Here is a 25,145-nt window from a genome sequence, read left to right on the forward strand (position 1 = left end):
TATTTATACCCAGGTTTTCTCATGTAGGAGAAATTGTGTGATTTTTAAGCTTTTCAATAATTTCCTTCAGTTGACATCATGGTCTCAAGGTTCATCCATTTTCCTATTCAAGGCCTCAAATTTATCTTCTTTAAAGATGGTAAAGTGGTACATTGTTGTGTATAAAACCACGTTTTCTTTGTCCATCCACCCACGATGGACATTTAGGACCGAGCTGTAACAGTGTGTGATGCTACAAACATGGCTGTGCTTACATCCCTGTAATATGATGTTTATAACTCACCATTGTGCCTTTACACTCAACAGGTGGCCTGAGACTTTACGGTATGAGAAATCAGACACATTCGGGTTGGTTCTTGCTCCTGAGACTGATGGACAGCAGGGAACTGCTGGGGCTACAGGCTGTCCTCCTCTCCCTGGTCTACCTGGTGTCCATGCTGGTGTTCAACCTCCTCCTCACAGTTCTCGATCACCACCTCCACACCCCCATGTACTTCTTCCTCAGGCATCTGTCCTGCCTGAACCTGTGTCTCATCTTCTCTAAGACCCCAAATCCATTGTCAACTCTATCACCCTCAGTAACTCCATCTTTTCCTTTGGGTGTGTGTCTCAGCTCTTCCTCGTGGTCCTTCTGCCAGGGTCAGAGGTGGGAATCCTGACTGCTATGTCCTGTGACCACTCTGCCATCTGCCACCCTTTGCACTATGAGGCTGTCATGAGCAAAGGGTGCTGTGTCCAGTTGGTGGCTGTGTCCTGGCTCAGTGGGGCAGTGTTTGGGATTTTGTATTCAGCTGGGATGTTCTTCCTGGAGTTCTGTGGCTCCAATCAGATTCACCATTTTTTCTGTAAGTCCCATCCCTACTAGAGCTCAGTTGTTCTGAGGAGCATGCTGTCAACAATGTCAGTGCGGTCCTTGGGGGCCTCTATATATATTCATGTTTGGTTTACATTGTGGTCTCCTGTGTGTTTATTTTCTTGCTGTTTTGAAGATACCATCCAAGCAGAGCCAGTCCAAAGCCGTCTCCACCTCCCCACCCCACCTGGTGGTTGTGGGCTTCTTTCTCCTTTCGGGTGCTGTTGCTTATCTGAAGCCTGCCTCCAATGCTTCTCCTATTGCGGACTTGCTGTGCTCTGTGTTCTGCTCTGTGATGCCTCCTGCCTTGAACTTTGTTACCTACTGCCTGAGGAACAGGGACATTCAGTCAGCCCTGAGTAAAGTCTTAAGGAAAATGAGAAGGAGACTAAAAACAACAAGACCAAGTTGAAGTGTGCAGCACATCCCCCTGCTCCTTCCCCCGACTGAGTGTTGGGATGATTCTTGTTCAGATTTCAGCATGCCTTGGGTCTTCTCACTGTAATGTCAGCTTCTGTGGGAAGTTGGTCATTTCCTAAGCTTCTTCACTTTATAGTTTTTAAATATATAAATTGAAAGGTTTTTCTGTTTTACCTTGGATGATTTTTGTTTGTGGTCTGTCATTCCATTCGTATTTGAATTATGTGAAGTTCTTGTTCCTCCTAAGCATTCATGTTTCCTGGCTTTCAATTTATTTTCCCAATCTTTTATTTTTCTGAATTTTTCAGTGTGCCTACTACACTGATCAGATTTTATTATAACTTGTGATTTTTTTCTCACAGATCAGATTTTATTATCACGTGATTTCCATTATTTACTGAAAATTATCTTAAGTTTGTGGTTAAAAATAACTGAAAATTTTTGAATGTTCTTAATTTAATCACAGGTTTGACTTGTTGAATGCATGCTTCATGTATATAGTGTAACATAAAATACATATAAAAAATTAATCTTGTGCACCTTTCTTTCTAAAATAAATTATATTTCTGAGTTCAGATATTGTTCTCATTACTGAAAGCATTTTGTATGCAATATGTGCATTCCTGACATTATCTAATTATGCACTGGCATTTATGAATGTGGCAAGGGATAGTGCTTCTCACACTGTGACAAGTCCTACTTCCTCCAGGCTCCCAGTATCACATTGCATTTCCAGTATCCTCAGGATATACAATTACGTTCAGCTCCAGCTGCAGGAAACAGTTCTGTCTCCTTGCTCGGTCTGCTTATGGCTTCGTTGAGGAGAGGGTGATGAGTGTTTGCTGAGCAGCATCACTGCTCATACTTTAACATCTGCCATCCTCCCCCAGGACAGATGGGAGCAGTGCCCTCCACACTGGGATAACTGAGTATCTAGGAGGATACAGCGTGGATTCAGATACAGAGCCCAGAGCACAGGATGTATTAAATGCTGTAGATTTGACCACACCTTCAGCTACTCTCTGCTCACTGAGCATCTTTCAAATTTGTTCCTATTGCCCTCTCAGGACTTTTCTTTTTGCCCAAATTCTATTTAATTTTAAAAGTGTAATTTAAATAGACTGTGAAGGATTATAAAGCACTTGGTTTCATATATTTGATCTCTAAAAAATTACATGGGAATGCAAATGAGTAATTCAAACCTCTCTCACAATAAAACATAATTACATTGATTAAAGTAATTTAAATATCTATTTTAATAAGCAAATATATTACACACTAAATGGTGTGTGTATGCTTGCATGGAAAGGTGAAGGACAAATTCACTGATTTATTTTACAGTGAAATTCATAATTCTCAGCATGAAACAGCTTTGTTTTTGTTTTCACTTTTAACAAGTCTCAGCATTAATTCAACTATGTCAAATTCAGACTCTTTGAACAAAAATGTGAAATAAATGAGCATGTAAAATGTTAGTTGACTCCCTTTCACAGAACTACTGAATTTTAGTATGAAAAAATATGTGTACTTGAGAATTAAGGCTTTGGAGAATCAATAAGTCTTTAGACATAATCATGACTGAAAAATCACATATGTACACACAAGTCATCATAAATAACACCGGTGTTTTAAGTGGGAAAATAAGATAACTGGAAATCAGATGAAGGAAAACGGAGGTGACCTAATGTATTTTAATTCATGGGCAAGAGAAGTGCACCTGCCCTCCCATCAGTCAGATGATGGTGCTTTCCAAATAACTGTGTCACCCCTGTTTGCTGTGTGACGATTTCTCTCTTATCACTGTACATGTCTTCCATCTACTTTGTGGAATTTTCTTTACTACTTCAGGTATTTGTCAGCTGAGGCTGTATTATGGTTGATTTATTGCATCAACTTGAGAAATTTAGAAGCTTAACTAACTCAGGAGTGAAGTTTGGTTTTTGTTCATGAACTCTGCCTGCCTCTGTGTCTTAAAGATTTCTACCTACTTTGAGTTCCACAAAATTTAGTTTTTCTGTTTTAATACTTATATCTTGATCTGTTTTGAATTTAGTTTAGTGAAACGTGACAGACATGCGTTTAACTTAAATCTCTGACATTTTATAAAAGACTTAACAGCAATATACTTCAAACACTTTCATAAACATGAGAAGAAGCATTTCTCCTTACCATATTCTTGGAGGCACATATTACCCTGATATCAAAATCATAGGAAAAATCAATCCAAAAGGAGAATGACAATGAATCTGCATGACATTTCACTTGAAATGCCCAATGCTAAGACACAAGAGGATATGACTTTGTGATGGGCTTCTTTCATATTAATCTTAAGCATTGTTGAAAGTATATTCATATGTAACATAACCAAAGACAAAACTTACAAAAATGACACAAACTCTTACTACAAAGACCACAGATTCAACAAACTGAACATCTGAATATGATACCCTCAGAATTTGAGATACATCACAGGAATATTGATGGATCACATTGGACTTTGTGAAGCAAAACCTGAACATGGTCACTGTGTGGATCACAGAGCAGACCAGGCCACAGGCCCAGGAGCCCCCCCACTACCTTTGTGCACAGATTTGGGGTGAAGATGAGGCCTTAATGCAGAGGGCCACAAATGGCCACATCATGGTCATAGGACATGACCACCAGTAGAGCAAGCTCTGCAAATGCAGAGAAAATAAACAGGAGAACAGTCTTTGAGTGGTACAGTCTTTGAGTGAAATGGAGTTGCTACCTGTAAGGTAATTAATAATTGATTTGGGAACAGTAACTGAGATGCTGCAGAGGTCTATGAGGGACCATTTACTTAGAGAAAAGTACATTGCATAGTGAAGACACTAGTCTGTTACTATGGCTGCTGTGGGCCCAAGGTTTCCAACTAGAGACACCAGATAATCACTAAGAACTTACAATAGTCAGAGCTCTCTAGAACATGAGATGTCCATCAGAAGGAATTCTTTGATCATGATATAGACGTCCATTCTTCTAACAGTGTGTGGTCTCCATGAGGTCACAAGATAAAGTGGTAAGATCACGCTATGGACCAAAAGGCACACACCCACTGACATAAATGTATAGCTTCTAACATGGAACTCAGGAGAAAAGAAAAAAGTAAGAATTTCCATAAATGCAAATTAAACAGAGCACGATACTTAATTGCATAAGAACTGAGTTCTCTGTCTCTCAAAATTGAAAGACAAAGAATGAATATAGGAGAGTATTTATCAATGAAAATTTAGAAAAGTTCTCATATATCAAAATTAGAACAAAGTCCAGTTGAATGGAATGATTTTAGTTGCTTCAGATGGAATGATTTTAAAAACAGAACGCATTATCTGTGTATCTCTGCAGGTCTGGAGAAGAAAGAGCTGTAAAATTATAACTTAGCATATCCCAGATGAGAGTTTTCTTCCTAGAATTTAGATTCCTTAGCTCTGTATTATCATCTCAATATTTTATACTTCATTATTACTTTTACCTTTGCACCTCTAAGCTTGTGTTAGTCTTTTGAGTTAGTTCTTAACCTCAGTGAGCTACATGATTTTCTTTGATTTGTGAGAATTTCTTCATAAGATGAGATCCCAGTTTTTGATTCTTTGAAATATTCCATGTGGTTTGTGTATTGTTTATGAATCTTTAGCCTACCCCTATGTTTTCAATATTTCTACCTACCTTGTCTTCTAATCAATTTAGTATTTCTTTTTTAATATTTATATTTTTGATCCATTTTTACTTTAATTTAGGGCATGGCAATAGACATGGGTTTAATTTAAGTCTTCAGAATGTAAACCAATTTTCCCAGCACCATTTATTAAAGAAGCTGTCTTTATTCCAGTGAACATGTTTAGTCCCCCTGTCAAAGACAAAGTGGCTGAGTGTCTTTGTAGTTGTGTCTACAACTGTTCCACTATTCTAATCTGTTCCACTGATTTTCAGGTCTGTTTTTGTGCCACTAGCTTTGTAGTATAATTTTAAGTCAAAGATTGTGATGCCTCCTACCTTGCCTTTTTTGCCAATATTGTCTTTGCTATTCTAGGTCTCTTCTGATTCCACATAAATTTTAGGAATGCTTTCTCTAGATCTGTGAGGTATGCTAATGGTATTTTGATTAGGATTCCATTAAATCTGTGTAACAGTTTTTGGAGTATGGTCATTTTCCCCAAGCTGGTTCTTCCTATCCAAGAGTAAGGGATATCTTTCCATTTTCTGGCATCCTCTTCAAAATCCTTTCTTAGAGTACTAAGTTTTCGATGTATAAATCTTGTACATCTTTTGTTAGACTGATTCCTAAGTATTTCATTGTTTTGGATGCTATTGTGAAAAATGTTATTTCCATAATTTCTTTCTCAATATATTTGTTGTTTGTGTACAGGAATGTTATTGATTTTTGATTGTTGACTTTGTATACAGCTACACTGTTGAATTTGCTTATTATTAACTCTAGTAGTCTTTTGATAGAGTTTTTGGGATCTTCTGTGAAGAGTATCATGTCATCTACAAATAATGATAATTTAATTTCTTCCATTCCTATCCTTGTTCCTTTTAGTTCTCTCTCTTGTCTAATTGCTCTGGCTAACATTTCCAGAACCATATTGAATAAGAGTGGTGATATGGACATCCTTGTCTTGTTCCTGATTTTAGAGTGAAAGCTTTCAGATTTTTTATCATTTAATATGATGCTAGCTGTTGGTTTGTCATAGATGGCTTTTATCAGATTGAGGTAGAGACCATGTATTCTGATTTGCTTAGGGGTTTTATCATGAGTGAGTGCTGGACTTTATCAAAAACTTTTATTTGATTGTCCTTAATCCTAAAGGCTGCTTGGCTACTTGCTTACTTCTTGCATGTGCCCTTATCACAGGCTTCTCTAACTACGCATTCAATCTCATTAAACTAAGCTATTACAAAGGCACATGTATTTTGCATATGTTCACACCTGAACTTCGGTGAAATACATTAGTTTCAACAAACATAGTCTCAAAGTACTATTAGTCTACGGAGTTCAAGTGAACACAAGTCTTCAGAAACTCTAACTTGTTGAGTCACACTTCAAATGTGCTGGATACATATGTCATTCAAGTTATTGTGAAAGTCAATAGATAGCAGGTCATATTTAACTATGGAACATCCTGGCACCCTCCCCAGGTCCCACTCTCCTCCCTGGTCTAACTTTACTTTCTGTCAAAGGCTTTAACTCCCATTTCTGAACTTGATAGTGGACATGAGTTTTTCTACATAGCTAACAGGGACACCTGGACTGCTCAGTGATGAGAAGCAGGACAGAACTGCCTCCTTAGACAGTTCTGATCTGGTCTGCGACACCCAGTATTGCAGACTTCATGGTGAATGAAATATATTCGTTTCACAAGGTCTTCACAAGGTTACACAGGTCTTCAAAGACGCAAAACTAAAAATCAGGCAACTTCTAGGTTAAAATTATTTATGGTGGTAAAGTTTTGAGCTCAGACATTGGGCTTTCCCTCAGTTATTGTTTAGCTAGTTATGATAACCTTCCAGAAAGAGGTGCTGCTATGGGTGTGTTATCGGTGTGTTGTGGGTGTGTAATGAGTGTGTTACAGCACTTAATGATGCTGGAACACTGTAGTAAAGGCAGTGGTATATAAGAGACATGTTGTCTTAAATGGCACTGTATTAAAGAATGACAAATTTATATGATGACTAAACTTATATTTAGTGGGATTTAATGATGTATTCACGACCGTTATGGGGAAATAACTGCCTCCTGTATCCTCCTGTTGTACATACTGAGATTCATAGCCAGCTACTATTAGCTACAGAACAAATTTACAGCAGCAACATGAGCTGGATCATTATAATGTTATGCTATTTCTCTGAAGGGCATATCTCATCAATTTACTATAATACTGACAAATATCTGATCCATATTCTTCATGGTGTTATTTCATATTTTCCATGGCATGCAAACCCATCTATAGAAAACAATAGTGATTATAATGTAATGCTAATGGCTTTGAGAGGAGTTATGGCTTATGTTTAGATGTCCCCAAAGCTTCATGTGGTCATAGGTGAGCATTGGTGGCTGGACCTAGAGTGTGTGATTGTGGTCCAATGCCTGGATTAAGGGTGCCTGATTACTAAATCGTCCACTGATTGGTTTGCCACCACTCTAATCCCACTAGTCTGGATCAGAAGAAAGTGGCAGAAAGATATTGTTAAGACCCCTTATTACTTTTGCTATCTTCCGCCCCCATGAGTGGTTGCCCCTCTGCCATGTGCCACCCTGTCTTGGAGCCAGCAGACTGTGTTGTTAAACCTCTACAAACTCTGAGCTGAATAAACCGTTTCCCCTCAGCTTTGAGTGTTGAGCATTTTGTCTCAGCAATGAAAAAAGTTTAAAACAAGTGATAAACACTTAATAAGGCGATTCAGACCTTTTCCTTTGGGGAATCCTGGGTATTAGCTAAGTTTCTTTAAAAGTGTGTTTTGTAAGTTTTGCCCTCAGAGGTTTTCAAATGATGCAAGACATGAACTTTACAAAAGATTAATGATTTTCCTGTTCACTTTACTCTTCATCTTTCCCTGTGAAACTTCACAACTTAGTAGGAATCTTTCAGTCTCAGCAGAATCCTAGAGCTGTACCTGTATGTCACAGAGGCTTCTCCAAGACAGTGTGATGTTCTGCTTCACTTTCAACACATCTTCTGCTAAACTGAAATCTCTTATTTGTATGAAAAAAGTTGTAACTCATGTATACCTTTTAGAGTCATTTCCTAAAAATACATCTGATGAGGAAGGGTTGTTGGATGATTGAAGCACTGGAATTATTTTAAGGTATGAATTTCAAAATTTTGGATAAAATATTAGAATATTCTGTTTCTAAATAGATTTTTAAAAAACTTTATATAGTAAATAACTTTGGAAAGAATCAGGCTTCGGCAACTGCTTCTCCCTAGGGGACCTGGCACCCAAATCTTTACTCCATGTGAGCTGTGTCTGCTCGGTTACCTTCCACACAGTTCTTTTCTATGGATTCTTGCTCCGATTTTCTGGGTCGGCACCCAGGTCATTCAGGTGAATGCCCTTCCCCACACATAATCTCCAAATAGCAGCTCTTCTTACCTTAGCATCTGTCACTGTCTGAGGTTTGTCTTTCCTTAGTTTTTGTTTTTATTCCCCCTTCAATGAAGTGCAAGCTCCCAGGAAAAATCTCTATTATTTAGTTCATGTCTGATACATATAGACATCAATTTGATCTTTCAGTAAAAAATAACTAAATAACAGCACTATGGAAACATTTTGAAATCAGAAAGATCATATGTGATAGCATTAATAAGTGAATTACGTAAGAGGAAAATATTCAAAATGACAAATACATTCTCTTGTGGTCACCATTTATAAAGAAATCAAATACCGGGAAGTCTAATAGTGTGATTCTGAATAGATGCTTGTACCCAAAGGACATAAAGTATATGAATTAAATCACTTTTTCTTCTCCCGCTCCTTTTCGATATACTAGGATTTTATGAACTAAAGACAATACAGACACTGAACAACAAATCTTCAGTTACATCCTCTTGCTCAGATACAAGAGGATAGAGGAAGTTATGTGCCTGTGTTGCATTATTTAGTATAAATGTACGAGTGAGTTCACAATCATAACCACACACAAGAGCACACGTTTTGCTTCTGTATACAATACTGGGGATGCAGACACACTATAGATACATGAGGCTTTGCATTGTTTTTCTGATAGAAAAAGGTTTGTCATAAAACATGGTTCATAGTAGTGGGACACAAATGCCCAGTGAGTAGGGAGCACACCTTTGTTTAATGAAGTTGTATTTATCTTGTAATGAGCGAGTGTTGAGAATACAGGATTGGGTGAGCTCTTATAAAGACTACTTCATTCTGTTTTATTTTCCTGGATTTTTTTCTTGTGTTTCTTACTAATTATTCCAATTCCATGGATAATGTGTAATGTACTGTGTATGTCATGTAATGATCATATCACTGTAGTTAGCACATGGCTCACATTAATGGTCTTTCATATCTCTGTTGTGAAAACATCCAGAATCTTTCCCTGTAGCTATTTGAAGTATGATAAGTAAGCAGAAAAGAAAGAGTTCTTTACAGTGTAAAGGGAAATAAGGCAACCCTCAAACCCTGAAAAGTCCTTCCTAAATCTCTGAGTGTCAAAACTCTAAAAGCAAAACTGAGACCGAGTTCATATATTACTAATGTAATTTTTTATACTGGGGTGGGGGAAAAGAGGCATCTGGCATGTAGCTTCATGGTAATGACCTATTTAATACCTGTGAGACCCTAGATTCTGTCATTAGCTGGCAAGGGAAGAGGAGAAAAAGGGAGAAGGATGGGAAGAAATGAGAAAATTTGAAAGGAAAGAGAATTTTTAAGAAAATGCTCAATGGTATGTAAGTTACAGAGGTCACATTGTTCCTTTGCCATTGAATATCTCTGAATATTAACATCACTGTTTTTGGGCTGATTATTACTTTTCCTCTTTTTGTGTATGTCCTCATCCTGACAGGCAGAGAGGAGGCTCTAGTATGGTCAACGTCACCTTGGTGACAGGGTTCCTTCTTTTGGGGTTCTTTGAGGACCCTTCATGGCAGACACTCTGTGGCATGCTCTTCCTGCTGCTGTATTTGGTGGCCCTGATGAGCAACCTTCTTACCATCACTGTTCTCAGCCTGGACCAGAAGCTTCAAGCACCCATGTACTTCTTCCTGAAGAACTTGTCCTTGCTGGACATCTCTTTGGTGTCTATTCCAATCCCCAAATTTATCATCAACAGTCTGCTCCATGACAATTCCATTTCCATTCCAGGCTGTGCCTTCCAGCTCCTTTTAATGACTTCCTTCTCAGCTGGTGAGATATTTATCCTCACTGCCATGTCCTATGACCGCTATGTAGCCATCTGCTGTCCCCTGATCTATGAAGCCATCGTGAATAGCGAGGCCTGTGTGTTGATGGCAGGAGTTTCCTGGGCCCTGGGGCTGCTCTTTGGCGCTGTGTACACAGCTGGCACCTTTTCTGGGCCTTTCTGTGGCTCCAGTGTGATATCAGAGTTTTTCTGCAATGTGCCCTCTTTGCTTAAGATTTCCTGCAGTGATACACTCCTGGTGATCTACCCCAGTCTGGGCATTGGTGTGTGTCTGAGCCTGTCATGTTTCATCTGCATTGTATTCTCTTACATTCACATTCTCTCCACTGTGCTGAGGATTCCATCCCTGAAAAGTCAGTCAAAAGCTTTTGCTACATGCCTCCCCCATCTCGTGGTCTTCTCCATCTTTATGCTCAGCGCATTCACTGTTTACCTGAGGCTGCCTTCAGATGCTCCCTCAGTCACCGACCGCCTGCTGTCTGTGACCTACACCATGCTCCCTCCAATCCTGAATCCCGTCATCTACACCCTGAGGAACAGGGACATGAAGCAGGGTCTGAGGAGGCTGCTGCCAGCCCTGCCTGCCTGCCAGGCATCCACCGCTTAACATACCCTGGTGTTGGTGCCCAACACGGTCCCTCAAATGTGGCATGGGGTCTCCTCATCCCTAACTTTGGGAAGGTCTGAGGCAGGCATAGGTCCATCTGTGCCTCTAGGAAGTCAATACCCGATGCCTGAGGTCAGCATCTGCAGCCTGCAGGCCAGTGCAGGTGCTCTTTAAGCAAAGCTCCCCCTTGGTGGCTGAGCTTTCTGAAAAACCTGGCTGTTATCATGAGTGGATTTCATTTTTGGTCTTCTAGTAATTCAATTCTGTGCTTCATTTGTGGAAAACCAAAGTTCTGAGATGGCACAGCGGTCTCCATACATGGACAGCACCTGAACCACACTGCCATGGCTGGTAGGTGCTGAGGCAGAGCATTCACCTGCAAAGCCATCTGCCACCCTGCTGGGGGAGGAACAGCCAAGCCGCATCCTCCCAAGGAACCCTGGTCACCTGGGTGGACGATGTCCAGCAGGGCACAGGGTACCTCCAAAGCGGTGGACCAGAAGATCGTTGTGCCGTCTATAATTGAGAAACGATAGCATTTCTGAAAAAAAACTGTAGAATCTGTTAAGATTATTGAGAAGTCATGAGGCAAAGAGAGATTTTTTGCTTCCTCACTGTTATCCATGATGCAAAAGACTTCTCCCAACCTGTGTCATTCCTACAGAAATCCTAGATTTTGGTAGAATAACTTTTGATTATCTAGGGAAATAAAATGATTTTTTCAAATAATATTCCATCATGTTTATAGTCTTTTTCAGTCATGTTGAAACTAACTTGGACTAATGGAATGGCCAGATGTAGGCAAACATATTTACTCATATTCTTAAGTATTCTCTGATAACTATTTTCATTTTAATATATTAAAGTCATACTAAAATAAAATAAAGCCTTCATGATATCTCTTACATGTGGATTTCTCTTTAAATTTTCTCAAACAGGCTGTGGGAGATCATGTAATAATTTGTTTTAATTCTTGAAACCAAGGAATATGTTAAACAATTATATATCTTTGGTGTGAACATGAAGCTATTACGGAGTTGGATGAAGAAAATGGCCACAAGGAAATGACCCTGAGCCTCAGGTCACTTATACTGCTGAAATTTCATAGATGTACATACTTAGGAGCTTGTCTATTTCTTGGAAAATCTCTGGAAGGGTCTCAGTACTCTCTCTTCTGATATTATCACAAGGGAAAGTGCGGATTGGAAAACTGTTTTCTTAATAAGATGTAGAGTCATGGATACAGACGATTAATAGAAAATCTTCAAATTTTAATCACTTACTTTGTAATTGATTCAGGCAGGAATAAGGCATGGAAGTTAAAACAACTTGAAGAGTTGCTGTAACCCAGCCACACTGTGATTTTCTTTTCTCTTGCAGGAGCTCACACCATCCTTTCTCCCTAGTTTAACAGCAGGTGCAGCATGTTCTCTTTCTTCTGGTCAAGCCCACCAGAATCTCTCTGCTGCTCCCATGACTGTCCACTGACCAATCAGCTCACCTTCTGTTACAGCTGGTTTACAAGCTTGACTAGCAGATTGTTCCACTGCCACCAGCAGTCAAGAAGTCTGACAACCTGGATGTTATCCAAACCTGTGAAACTCCGAGTACCTAGCTCCTCCCCCGGGCCCCTTCTTCCGGGGCATTAAGGTTCATGCATGCTGAGGCAAGTTGGACCTGCATAGGTCCCCATTGTCTTCCTGCTGCCTTCTCCATTTAATTTTCTCTACTTCACACAGGTTGAGTCCTGTCTGCTACTCATGGAGCACATGAGTCTCAGTCTGAGGCCAGAGTTGTGACCTCTCTGACCACATCCTGCTGCACTGACCATGGCAAGAGGTGTCTCTCTGTGTGCTAGTCACATATTGGAGGAGCCGGAAAGCAGACATCTGACTAGTTTGTCATGAGGTTGCAGCTGGTGTCCTGATTGGTCTGCAGTTACCATTTCCATGGTGACATCCTTGTGAGGACCAGGACGATGCTAGGGGTTAAATCACACTTTAAATTCACCCTTCCTTCACCCTGATCCAGAACCTTCTCACGGAGAGCTTCTTGTTACTTTCTGTAAATTTCTGCTGGGAAAATCTGCCTTTGTAGATCTGCCTTATATCATTCTTATCCTTTCTTGTTTTTGCTTTTAAAATTTAAAAACAAATAAAGTCTGTGCATTTTAAAATATAACAAAGTATATCAATCTATGAGTTTGTGTGACAAAGTGTGTTTTGTCTCGATGTTAAGCCACATCATGGACCAGAATGTTAATTACAGATAATCAGTTTTGACCCAGATGGTTCCCTTTTCCCACTTTGGATCATTGGGCTAAAGATCACGGTGAAGAAAGTTTTGCTGTTGACCAAACACCAGAAACAGAGTGAGGCACCAACCACAGGTCACAGACTCAGGTGAGTTGAGTTGAGGAGGGGGTAGGGGCACAGGCTGGTTGGGAGAGGGGCAGGCAGTGACTTACAAGGATTGAGGTGTTGCCCTTTATGTGGTCTGGTCCTTTCAACCTCACTGTGACTGTCAGCTGTCCTGGGGGTTGAGCAGGTAGTGGGCCAAGTTCCTTGTTTCCAAAATGTGAGTAAGGTCAATAATTGCAGAGACCCCGTGCATAGGAGAGGACTGTGGTCATAAGTGTGACTGAGGAGTAAACCTCACCCTTCTTTCCCTGGGTCACTAAACAGTGACCATGTCAGGCTGAAGTGCAGGACACCAGGTCCCACCTCTGTTCCCAATCTAGGAATTTCCCCTGTTGTGTCTGCAGGAAACATTTCTCTTTGGCCAGTTGACAGCAGTGTGGTTTTTTTCAGTTGTATCTTTCCCAGTCCGTCTTTGCAGAACATAATGATTGGATTCTTTCTGGAGAGTTGGTACATGTGTGAAATACCTCTTCGTGAAAACATCTGTTCTCTTGTCTTCCTTCCCTCCACTGCTTGTCTTCTTCCCATTTGCAAAATATCAGTTTCTCTATTTATTATTTTTAAATTTTGCTCTTTATTTATATTTATATTTTTGATTTATTGTATAAGAGAAACCACACCATATTTCAGCTCATGTGTCTGATTTATTTCACTTAAAATTATGGCCTCAAGGGGCACCCATTTTCCTACAAATAACTCAAATTTACCCTTTATTCCAGAGCAGCACTCCCTTATATATAAAAATATACCACATTCTCCTTATCCATCTGTCTGCTGAGGGTCATATGGGCCACTCCAAGATTCTCCCATTATGAGTCTTGCTTCTATAAACATGGGCATGCAGATACTCAGTTCTAACACAACTGAGTCCTTATTCCCACTTTGAATCACAGGGCTAGCAGTCAAGCATTGAAGTTTGTGCAGCACTGTAGGAGCATGTCTCCAACTCTTTCAGAAAGATAACTAGAAGAGGAGTAGGTGGGGCTAGTGGAACTTTAATTTTTTGAGGAATCTCCATAATGAATAGAAGCAATAGCAAACTCCCTGCCTTAGGGAGAAAGCATAATCTTTGGGTATTGTTGAAGGAAAAGACAGTCTAACCCGAATTTAACCAAGCCTCAGAACCAACATCCAATTTTCACGAAAGCAGAGAACAACGTAACAGATCAAACATGAATTCCACGTGAGAAAACATCAGGAAGACATGGGGAGTGGAACATTCTAAGGAGAAGAACTTGGAGCGCTCAAGGGGGTACTGGACAAAATGACCCTGTGAGTCCTAGAATGGGAAAAACTCGCATACATTACACACTCCCAAAACATGAAGCTTATAAAGTGCCTGGGAGTAGGTCTCAAAATACCTTGTTTAGGAAAACAATTTTTAATTATTTAAAATATAAAATAAATTGGTCTAATTTGATACCCATACAGTGTTCTGGGAATATAGATGAGAAGCCTCAGGGACATGCCAGTTGTCCTGAAGTAATCATTGAAATTTATTAAACAGTCTAATAAGTCCCTGTCTGAAGCGTGTAATCAATTACATATGTTTAAAAATTAAACTAGGGGTTAAATGTGCAGCCTGGAGCTAGAATGCATGACCAGCATGGTTGAGCTTGAGGACAGATCACCCAGCACTGTAAGAAGTCAGTCAATAACTGAGTGAATGAAGGCATATTTAAGTGGTAAAAACAAATTATTGGAAACCTTGATTTAAAATAGAATTTATCTTTTCATTTAAAATTCACATATGCAACTGAGGAAAATCAAAACAATTTTTAGAAAAGAAAAATCAGGACATGTAGAAGAGGCGGGTGTCAATACTCTTACAACATTATGACCACTAAGGGGGGGACCGTTCAGTGACAGCCAAAAAGCGGTTAAAGAAGAGGGGTGAGGAGGACACAGCAGAGATGAGGTCTTTCCTCAGTGGGGAGGCCTGGGATTAAGGTATCTTCATTAATTAGCATCATGTGTTTGAAAGATCCTGTGAAAGCTATGTATAAGTATTTTCAGGGGAATTAGACAACCCATGTGATCATCAGAACGCCAACACATTTCAAACATACAAGGTACAACCATGGCAAGGAATTTCTTAAACAAACAAAAAGAAAACTCTGGAAGGAAATTAGTGGTAACTTTGTATAAAAGGTTCAATTTACTTTTATTCAACAAAAGTATCATAGGGAAAAAATAAGTGCCTCAGAAAATAATTCAAAATTTAAAAATACTTCTCAGATCATATGTACATATGCAAAATAATAAAATAATTTAAACATATCAAATATAAAAGAAAATATACAAATATGCACTTTACAGAAAACATACAAATAATGAACATTTAAATTTGATCAAACTCAGAAATGATTAAGAAACAACACATCAAGGTCTAACTTAGATGATTCTTTACAGTTACTAAAATTTTCAAATTAACATTCATCAACTATAGGTGGAGTCATGGAAAACTGAGAATGATGAAGGCTGTAAATCTCAAGACCTTCAGCACACAACTAAAGTTTCTAAAGAAGTTAAGCCAGAGAGAGAGAGAGAGAGAGAGAGAGAGAGAGAGAGAGAGAGACAGAGAGACAGAGAGACCAAGATGGAAACAGAGACAGAGACCAAGACTGAGAGAGACAGAGATAGTGACAAAGATGGAAGCCACACTGGAGGAAAAATACACACCCACCAAAAATACAAAACTGAAAATGTCATGCTATAATGATATATGTGCCCCCATGTTTACAACACAATTTGTAATAGCTAAATTTTGGAGACAACCCAGATGCTTATCAACCACAGAATGGAGAAAAAGATGTGGGTTTTTTATACAATGGAATAGTACTCAGCTATAAAGACACATTTGAAGCGTTTATAGGTAGATGGAGTCAAGTTGAGACCATGCTCATAAGTGAAATAAAACAAACTCACATGTGTAAATATCATACTGTCTCTATAGTGTTAAAAGCAAAACTGAAAGAGTAATAAGATCCAAAAGGTACAGGAGATATGGTGATAATGAGAGGGTAAGAAAATGCTCAAAAGGAAAGAACAATTTGGATAGGAGAAAGGAGAAAAGAGGTTCTGTGTATGTAGGTATACACATATAACTGGAGGTATGTTATGTATGCAAGATAAATAACTATACTACCAATCGCTGTTAGTTTGTGCTGTCATTGTTTGTTTGATCATTTTTATACCTAGATCTTATAACCTGAACAACTATTTCTAAAATAAAAATATGCAATATATTAACTAGTGTTAATTTCTTACTATTTTTGAAATTCTATATCATTTCTATCCTTTTTTTGTTTGGCTTTTTAAAATAAAAAATTCTAGATTGTGGCTATGTCCTGAAGTACATTACTCCATACTAATTACATAAATAAATTGCATTTTTAAAGGTCACATATGTGTACTCTCTGGAACAATCAGTTCACACTTCAGGAAACACCTAATTCTGTGATAACAGTAATTTCAATGTAAAATAATGGATAAAATACTAGCCATCCCCCATGCAGCAAGATTTCTGCAGCCTAACTGCCCTCCAGAATGTCAATGGAAGTTACTCCACAATGAGAGCTGTTCAATGTGCCTCACAGCAAGAGAGTTTTATAATATTGTTTTAAAATTTTTCATTGTTGAATATTATTTTATTCCAGTAATAGAATATTTCAAAACTATGACACTGGAAAAACACTGTTACATATGTGTTTTTTATGCTTTTCATCAATGTCTGAACATGGTATTTTATTAATTCATCTCCTACTCTCAAAACAACTTTTGATTTTTCATGCCAGTGCTGGATCTGAACCTAGGAACTCACACATGATAACCACACACTGACACTGAGACACACCAAGCCCCTTTCTTTTGATTTTAAAACTGTCTTGGATTTTTTATTTATTGTGAGTCTAACCCATACCATTCACTCAAGTAAAAAAGCCTTCCCATTTTTATATATATATAAATGACTAACAAATATGAAAACAAAGACATACATATTTTATGCCCTACTAATTAATAATTTTGCTGTTTAAATCAAGTGATAGAAAACATTCTGAACCTGCACATTTAGATAAAATTAGAAAAAGGTAATGCCATTTTAACTAGCCTTAAGTGCCCAAGAGAGAGAATTAGCCTTCCCTGGAGGATTCGCCAAGCAAAGCTGTGACCTAACAGCACACTGTTTTCACACTGAAGCTCACAGTGACAAAGTGGAGGAGACACCAGATACGACAAGAGGTTAAATAAAGCCAGGGCAGGGCAGGACCAGCCTGAAAGACAGACAGGAAGCAGAAGAAACAAGAGAGGGTCTGAAGCCTGCAGAGACAGAGTCTATTCAAGCAGAGTGAGTGCAAAGTGCAAAACCCTCACTATGAATAAAGAGGTAACCAAACCAGGAACAGAAAGACAGGGAATATCGGTCAAAGCAAAGTAATTTTAAATGACGAAAATTATGAAATAACAGGAGTGGAAAGGCGAGGTCAAAGTCAGAGAATGTGGCCATTGCAGCAGAAGGAATTGAAGCAGAAAGAGTGACCATTGCTTCCCCAGGGTACAGCGGCATGGTGACCACAAACCAGCACACACGGTGGGTCTACCATTACACCTGGGCACCACTGCAAACCTCCCATGAACCAAGAACAGTGTACATGCAGGGGTTTTGAGTGCTGCTATCTCTATGAAACAAACATTATGCACTTAAGATTCAAAAACACCACTCATGAGAAATTTAACTTGAATAGTACATTAACTCAGTACATTGTCTAAAACTCAAACTATTTTTTATAAAACAGATTACTTATTTTAAAAATGAAATGGTAACTTCTTTAAAGCTAAGAAGCCAAAACACCCTTTCCTCTGATCTCTTTAGGCTCCTTTTAAGCTGTGAGCATAGTCTTTCTGATGCACTGCAGATTCAGATGCAAACCACTGAAGACCACAGGGATGGGAACCTTTTTGAGATGGGCGCCCACACAGCAACGCAAACCCCACTGACTTATCAGAGTGATGAATCTGCAGTTAAACCTGAAGGCAGAGGATTTAGTTCAGAAAAGCACCATGGCAGCTTCTCTTGTGTGTAGAGAGGCATCGTGGACTCACCACCGCGGCTACAGAGCAGCACACTGGCTTCACACAGGGCTCTCATCATGCACAGCACACAGTTGTTAGTTCACAGGATCTGAGAGACCCAGCAGCTTAACTGAATGTAAAATGAAAATTGCCTTTTATTCAAAGGCAAATATCCTACTTATTCACCAGCTTTCAGTCATCAAAGTTGTGTTTTAAACTTTGAAACTAGGAAACAGTGAATATAATTATTTCACTCACATTACTCATAAAGTTAGGATAGAATCACTTCACACTAGTGGATTTTAAAATTTCTCTGACCAGTGATTTCTATTGGAACGTAAATTATTTTTTTGAACCTGAGGAACATGAGAAGGTCCAAAGACTCCAGAATATCAAATCTGTACAAGCTTAATAAATACAAATAGCAAAACCCTCACCTTGAGTAATGAAGTAACCAAATGGGAAAAAAGAACCCTGGAATAATACCAGTTGAAACACAGCATGCAGTCACCCAAAGGGAGCTACACACAGAGGTGGGAGGTGACTCAGCTTTCAGGACTGATGTACAGTCCACTTGGGTGATTTTAGCTTCTTGGTCCAGGTTCTTCTTCTGTAAACTAGGAAGGCCCCAGTAGATCCAGGCTAACAGTGGGTACCAGGCTACTCACTGGAAAATCAGCAGTCACATAGTGGCTCCTGTGGAGAGGATAAAGCAGCGCCCTTTGAAATGGCTCACGCTGGCCCCCATCACAGACCAGGTTCACCAGGGAAAAGCACAGCACATTTATTTCATGTGAAGTTTATGACACAGGAGCCTCAGAAACGAAGACCAGAACACCGCATTGCCATGAACCTCTGCACAGAAGCAGGTCAGGGACACCAGGGAAAGGTCTAATGGTGCCAAGCCATGAGCACACAGCAAGGCCAGCTGCTGTCTTCTTGTTATCTCTTAGTGACACTTCTCCATGAATCCTGAATGACATCTGTCACCTAAGGTCTCCAGGAAAGATCTGAGGGTGACTTTTCAGCTTTCTTTTACCTTCAGGTTAGAATCTTGGCACTCCTAGGTCACACACTGAGGAGTTTGTGCTCTGAGCCCTGATGTGACCGCTATTGTAATTGCTGGGCTGTGTTAGGGGGTTCTTTGGTGGCTGCTGTTTAAGAAAACTAGACAATCCTAAGGGCGTTCAACTTTGCCTCGATGTTTGAGACAGGAAAGTGCAGTTATGGTTAGGGACCAGCACTTCCTCATGAGTCATGCAGGTGCCCTAACATGCTAACTTTAAGAACTTGGGAAATCCGCTACTGGGCAATTTTTGCTGAGCAGCATTTTTATATCTATTTCTTACTATTCTATGTCACCTGAAATATCTAAGGCAATTTGTTTTTTCATTACAAGAATAGTCTACATACCTTTACTATACTAAGGAAGGAAAAAGTCTCTTCTCATCATAGATCCACTGACAGGAAATCTGCCAACTTCCAAAGAAACACAAATTTTCATATTTTCCTTCAAGAGCCATGCAGAGACTGCCATAAAAGTCACAAACTGAACCCACAGGAAATGCTCGGCCTCATGTGGGCTTAGACATCACCTAAAACTGTGCTGCAGCCACAGGAGGAAAGGAGGGAGACAGAGGGGCTGCACTGAACCCTACATCCAATGTATAATGTTAGTATTGATGTGATCTTGCAAGATCATTGAAATATTTTGCACATTAGATTACTGAACTGTTAATTGGCTGTAGTATCATGGCACATAGATATATTAAAATAACTGGTGTTACCTGTACCTTGCCTCTTACACAGAACAGATAGCTTGATAACTACCAGGCATTTATGGATTCATTCCCTGGTCCCCCTGGGCCTCTGTGACTGCCCCAAGGCCTCACTATAGGTGACTGTGCTCTGGTTGCAGACCACCTCAAGGCACCAAAGCAATGAGAGTCTGCCCCAGGACTTTCTTCTGCTGGGCTTCCCTGGGTCCCAGGCTCTGTAGCTCTCTTTGTGCTGCTCCTGCTGATGTACCTCCTCACAGTGGGTGGCAATGTGGCTATCCTGCTGCTGGTGAGAAGCTCCCCCCAACTCCACACCCCCATGGACTTCTTTCTGAGCAACCTCTTTTTCCTAGAGATCTGGTATACCACAGTGGCAGTCCCCAAAGCCTTGGTTGTCTTGCTGGGGAGGGACCGGGCAATATCATTTGTGGGCTGCCACTTGCAGATGTACATGGTTTTCTCCTTAGGCTGCACAGAGTACTTCCTGCTGGCAGCCATGACCTATAACCAATACCTCACCATCTGCTGCCTTCTGCACTACGGTGCCATCATGAGCAGCCTGCTATCTACACAGCTGATGTTGGGTTCCTGGGCCTGTGGTTTTCTGGCCATTGTAGTGTCCAATGCCCTCATCAGCACCCTGTCCTTCTGTGGTCCTCGTGCCATCAATCACTTGTGTGACATTGCCCCCTGGATCTCCCTGGCCTGCAGCAGCATCTAAGCAGTGGAGCTCGTGTCCTTTGGGATTGCATTTGTGGTCATCCTAAGCTCTTGCCTCATCATCCTGGTGTCCTATATCTACATCATCAACACCATCCTCAGGATGCTGTCCACCAGTGGCCTCAGCAAAGCTTTCTCCACCTGCTCCTCCCACCTCACCATGGTGCTAATCTGGTATGGATCCACCATTTTCCTCCACCTCTGCACCTTCATCACAGATTCTCTGTACCTGGCTGAAGCAGTGCATGTCCTCAACACAGTGGTGACCCCAGTCCTGAACCCCTTCATCTATACGCTCTGTAACAATGAAGTGAGAGAAAGCCTGCTGAGGAAATGGAGGGGGAAGTAAATCTCCCCAGCACAGTGGAGTCTACAAACACTGCCCTTTATCTTCCCAAAGGCTGCCAGCAAGACAGTCGAGGACCAGGGAAAAACTTTGATTCAGGAAGATGGGAAAAAATGGTAAAAAAAAAAAAAAAATCCTTGAGAACTGAAATCAAACAAACAAAAATCTGGGCATTCTGACTCTATATTCCTGTGTAATAAATGTTCAATAAAAGCAAAATTGATCTTTTAAAGAAAAAATATACAAGGGTTTAGATGTAACTTTGACTTTCTTTTATAAAATTAGGGGCAAATAATAAGAAACATGCTTTGCTAAAACTCCATTCTCGCCACTTTTAAAGATTTTTTTTAATCATCTAAGTGAAAAGTTTTTAGAGCTATATTTAGAATATGAGGAAATGGAAACAGCTGAATATAAGCATAACTGAGCATGGTGCACAGACTTCCTCACGGGAGCTCTGTGGGCACCATTGCTCTGTAGGTGGAGCTGATGGTTGGATGCTCTGGGTTGCACTCCCTTCATAGGGAACAGGAAACAGGTGGCCCAGAAAGGATGAAGACAAGAAGACACTCAGGGCTGCAGCAAGCTTTGGGGAACCTCTGGCATATGTGCTACTGCAGAGCAGGTGCTGGGAGCTGGGTAACAGCTGTGTCCTAGACCCTGCTTGTGTATTTACTGGAGCCTGAGCTGGATTCAGAGCTGCAGTGTGGAAGCAGAATGCCAGCAAGCTACAAGCTTGAAGGAAACAGAGCCATTTCACTGGGACTGATACATATTAATTTCCAAAAGGTGTGTTGCAGATCTGCTTCTACAAGAATCATGGCCAGTAATCCTACAACATAAAGGTTTAGCAAGAGAAAGCATAAAGTATTTGCTTAATCAAAGTTGTAAGTCTCATAGTTGTGGCTTCCTGGTATCTTACGAGGGTCATGGTTGCATCATCACATACGAGGTGTGGCTCTTGTCACCAGGCAGGCAGAGCTGTGGAGCTCAGACTAATGCTTGAGCAGTCGAGAGGAATGAGGTGACAGTGATGGAGTCTTCAAGGTCTAATGGTCACAGGGGTCAAGAGAAAAGGACTGGACTCCAGGTGCAATCCACAGCCTGAACATAAGCCCGGCCTGATTTGGGGACCAGTGTGGATGTCTTCTCTTTGCCCCAGGCATTTCTGCTCAGCCTGTGCAAATGTTCTCCAAAACAGGGCCCCCAACCACCATCCTGGAGCTTGGAGAGAGCAGGCACTGGAGAGGAGGCCCAGAAGGGACTGTGGGCCAGGACCCTGTATCACTTGCCAAAGACCACCAGGGCTGAGTTACCAACTGGAGAGTAAGTACACCCAGACCAGGGTCACAGAGGTTGGCAGTCTGAACTCATGCTACTTGCATGGACTTGTGCATGAATAAAACAAATCATCAGTTCTGGGAGGTGAACTAGAACCTACCTTGTGCTGTAGTGGAAAAGTCAGAAATAAAGATGACAACCTGAGGTTTCAGCTTGACATCTGACCTTAGAGCACTCTGGGACCTGAGACCTTAGCCAGTAAGGTCTGCTAAATTCCAGGTAGAGAAATCAGAAGTATACAGCATCTTAGGAAACCCAGGTGATATCCAGAGAACAGGAGAAAACTTCAGGAAGAGGTAGTCATTCCACATTGTGTGTGTTTATCAAAACATCATATTTAAACCCAAAATTGTATAATAATTATCAGTGTCAAAAGGGCAGTGGAAACTGGACCCAATTTGAGAAGCACCTGATGCCCTGAACTAAAATAATCTGAGTCAGAACATATAAAGCAGCAATGAGATTATAGCCACAACATAAAATGAGTGTTTCTGAGTGTACACTAATATGAATAAATGGTTGAACAAATAAGTGAAGGATACAAATCCCCACAGGAGTATTCCCTATAATTCACGTCAATACTCTGACTTCAGAATACCAAGTACAGCTCCCCTGCCTGTGATATGCACACATAGCAAGATCTCTGCAGTCTTATCGCGTGAGGAAAGGATTATCAACAGGAAGTGGGGTGAGGCGGGTGGACACTGTCCCAGGAGTGGTCCCATTCAGGGTCATCCCTGCACTTCTGTCATGTGTCCACACCTCTGCATACAACATGACAAGAGGGATTGTCCATCACTGAGGTTCTCCAGCCCAGAACACACAACCCTTAGTCCAGTTCTTAGAAAAATACATCACAAACACCAATGGTAAATCATCACAGCCTAAAAGCAATTAAGGGGGCAGAGTAACTAACCCATGAAATGCTACTCTGGAAAAGAAGTTGGTAAAAGCTAAGAAAAATTTTAAAAATAGATTTTGCTTAGTTTAACAATTGGTTTTTTATTATTTTCTTAGTGTTGGGGATCAAAGCTAGAGTTTCACACAGGTTAAGTAAGAATTTTACCACTAGGCTACATCCTTGGATTACTTTATTTAATAATAAAGTATACTAATACTGATTCATGAATTTCAACAAATGTGTCACACTAATGAAAGTATGAAAGTAGAGAAAATGAACATAAAGTCAATGAGAATTCTCCAATTCTAATGTTTCTGTAGTCAAAAACTTCTCTGTCCATTTTTTAAAAATTAAATTAAAAGCCAGGTATCCAGAACCTGCAAAGGTATTTATTTTTGATTCATTGAATTCATCTTCCAGAAAATTAAACTGGAAATTTTCTTCCAGAAAATTAAACATATTGTTTGCCAAGTGTCATTTTTCTGTATGGATTAGTGAGTCTTTTGTTAACCTATTTGCTAATATGTTTTGATATGCTTAAGATTCAATTTTTATTTTGTGAATGAATATAAATAAAGAGTAGTTTTCTCAGAGCTTGTGTCTTACTTAAAACTCACCGTAGAATAATCAGCTTCACTGTTAGTACAGTTAATGCAGTATATTTTTGCTGTATAGTTATTCTCTAGTCAGAAGCATGACATTTAATCCATTCTATAAAGATATATTGTTACACTTTTCCTTATTTTTCAGAAAATGTGTTAAGAAGTTAATAATACAGTGATGTTAGCAAAAAGAGAAAAAAAATGTATACACACACAGTAAAGAAGTGCAGCACTATAAGAATCTCTCCTACATGGATATATACTATTAAGTGGGCAAAATCAGTCCCCATAAATATTGTTTAACTGTGGATTCCAGTCAAATTTACTAAACCCAGGTGAATGCTTAGCGAAGGAGGCGGTTCCCGGAGTTCCACAAGGAGGCATTGTGGCTGTTTGCTTGCTGACCACAACATACCTGTCCCCTCTTGGATGCCAGTGTGGGCATGGCGGCCCATTCTCCTGGTGCTCCTCCTTTGTGCTGGAGGAGAAGGGTGTGGTCTTTATTCTACAGGGGTGAAGTTCCAGCTGTGCTTTGCCTGCCAGATCTAGGAAGCAGAGGACCTGGGCATCAGCTCAAGGGCTTCACCTCCACTGCTGGGGATGGAGCCATGGGTTGGGAAGATGCTTAAAGAAACATCCAAAATGCAGGGACAACAAATGACATGGGAGTGGAGAGATCCCAAGGCCTGAGATGTGTGGATAGAAACACTTAAGGGAAATGACAACTTGGAAGTCTGGCTGCACATTCCTGTGACTTCAGAGGCCATGTCCAAGTCAGTGGTTGGAAACAAACTCTGAAAATAAGCAACAGAGCCCAAGGCTAACCCTAAACAGACACACTAGACTACTTAAAACGTCTTGCTTTCAACTGAATTACCAGACACAGAAAGAACAGGAAACCATGACTTATTTGAAGCAGAGAAAGAAAGCTACCTGCATAAATTATGAGGAAGCCCAAATACTGGACTTCTACAGGAACATTGAAAATTAACTCTTAAATATGTAAAAGAATTGAGGTAAACAGGGCAAAAACCTAAAAGCAAATTCTAAAACTTCAAAGTAAAAGAGCTGAAATAAAATGTTGCTAGAAAGAGTCAATGGTAGAATTAAGCAGTAAGGTAAAATTACTGATACTTAGAGAGAGGTCCTTTAAAGCCACATAAGGCAAAGACATAGAAAAAA

General features: G+C 40.1%; 1 protein-coding gene and 2 pseudogenes across 1 annotated transcript; all 3 read left to right on the top strand.

The window, feature by feature from the left end:
* The first annotated feature begins 326 nt into the window (after positions 1-326).
* On the top strand, positions 327-1,265 carry LOC100720760 (olfactory receptor 14K1-like; annotated as a pseudogene).
* An 8,572-nt stretch (positions 1,266-9,837) lies between these two features.
* Positions 9,838-10,782, top strand: LOC101789024 (olfactory receptor 14A2-like). The gene has a single exon (XM_005008164.1). It carries the CDS (start codon positions 9,838-9,840, stop codon positions 10,780-10,782), a length of 945 nt encoding a protein of 314 aa, XP_005008221.1.
* A 123-nt stretch (positions 10,783-10,905) lies between these two features.
* Positions 10,906-21,122, top strand: LOC100720208 (olfactory receptor 6F1-like; annotated as a pseudogene).
* Positions 21,123-25,145: the final 4,023 nt, after the last annotated feature.

The sequence above is a fragment of the Cavia porcellus genome, unplaced genomic scaffold, assembly GCF_034190915.1.
Source record: "Cavia porcellus strain 051 isolate PalLab524CR breed Dunkin Hartley unplaced genomic scaffold, mCavPor4.1 scaffold_2, whole genome shotgun sequence".
Taxonomy (NCBI): domain Eukaryota; kingdom Metazoa; phylum Chordata; class Mammalia; order Rodentia; family Caviidae; genus Cavia; species Cavia porcellus.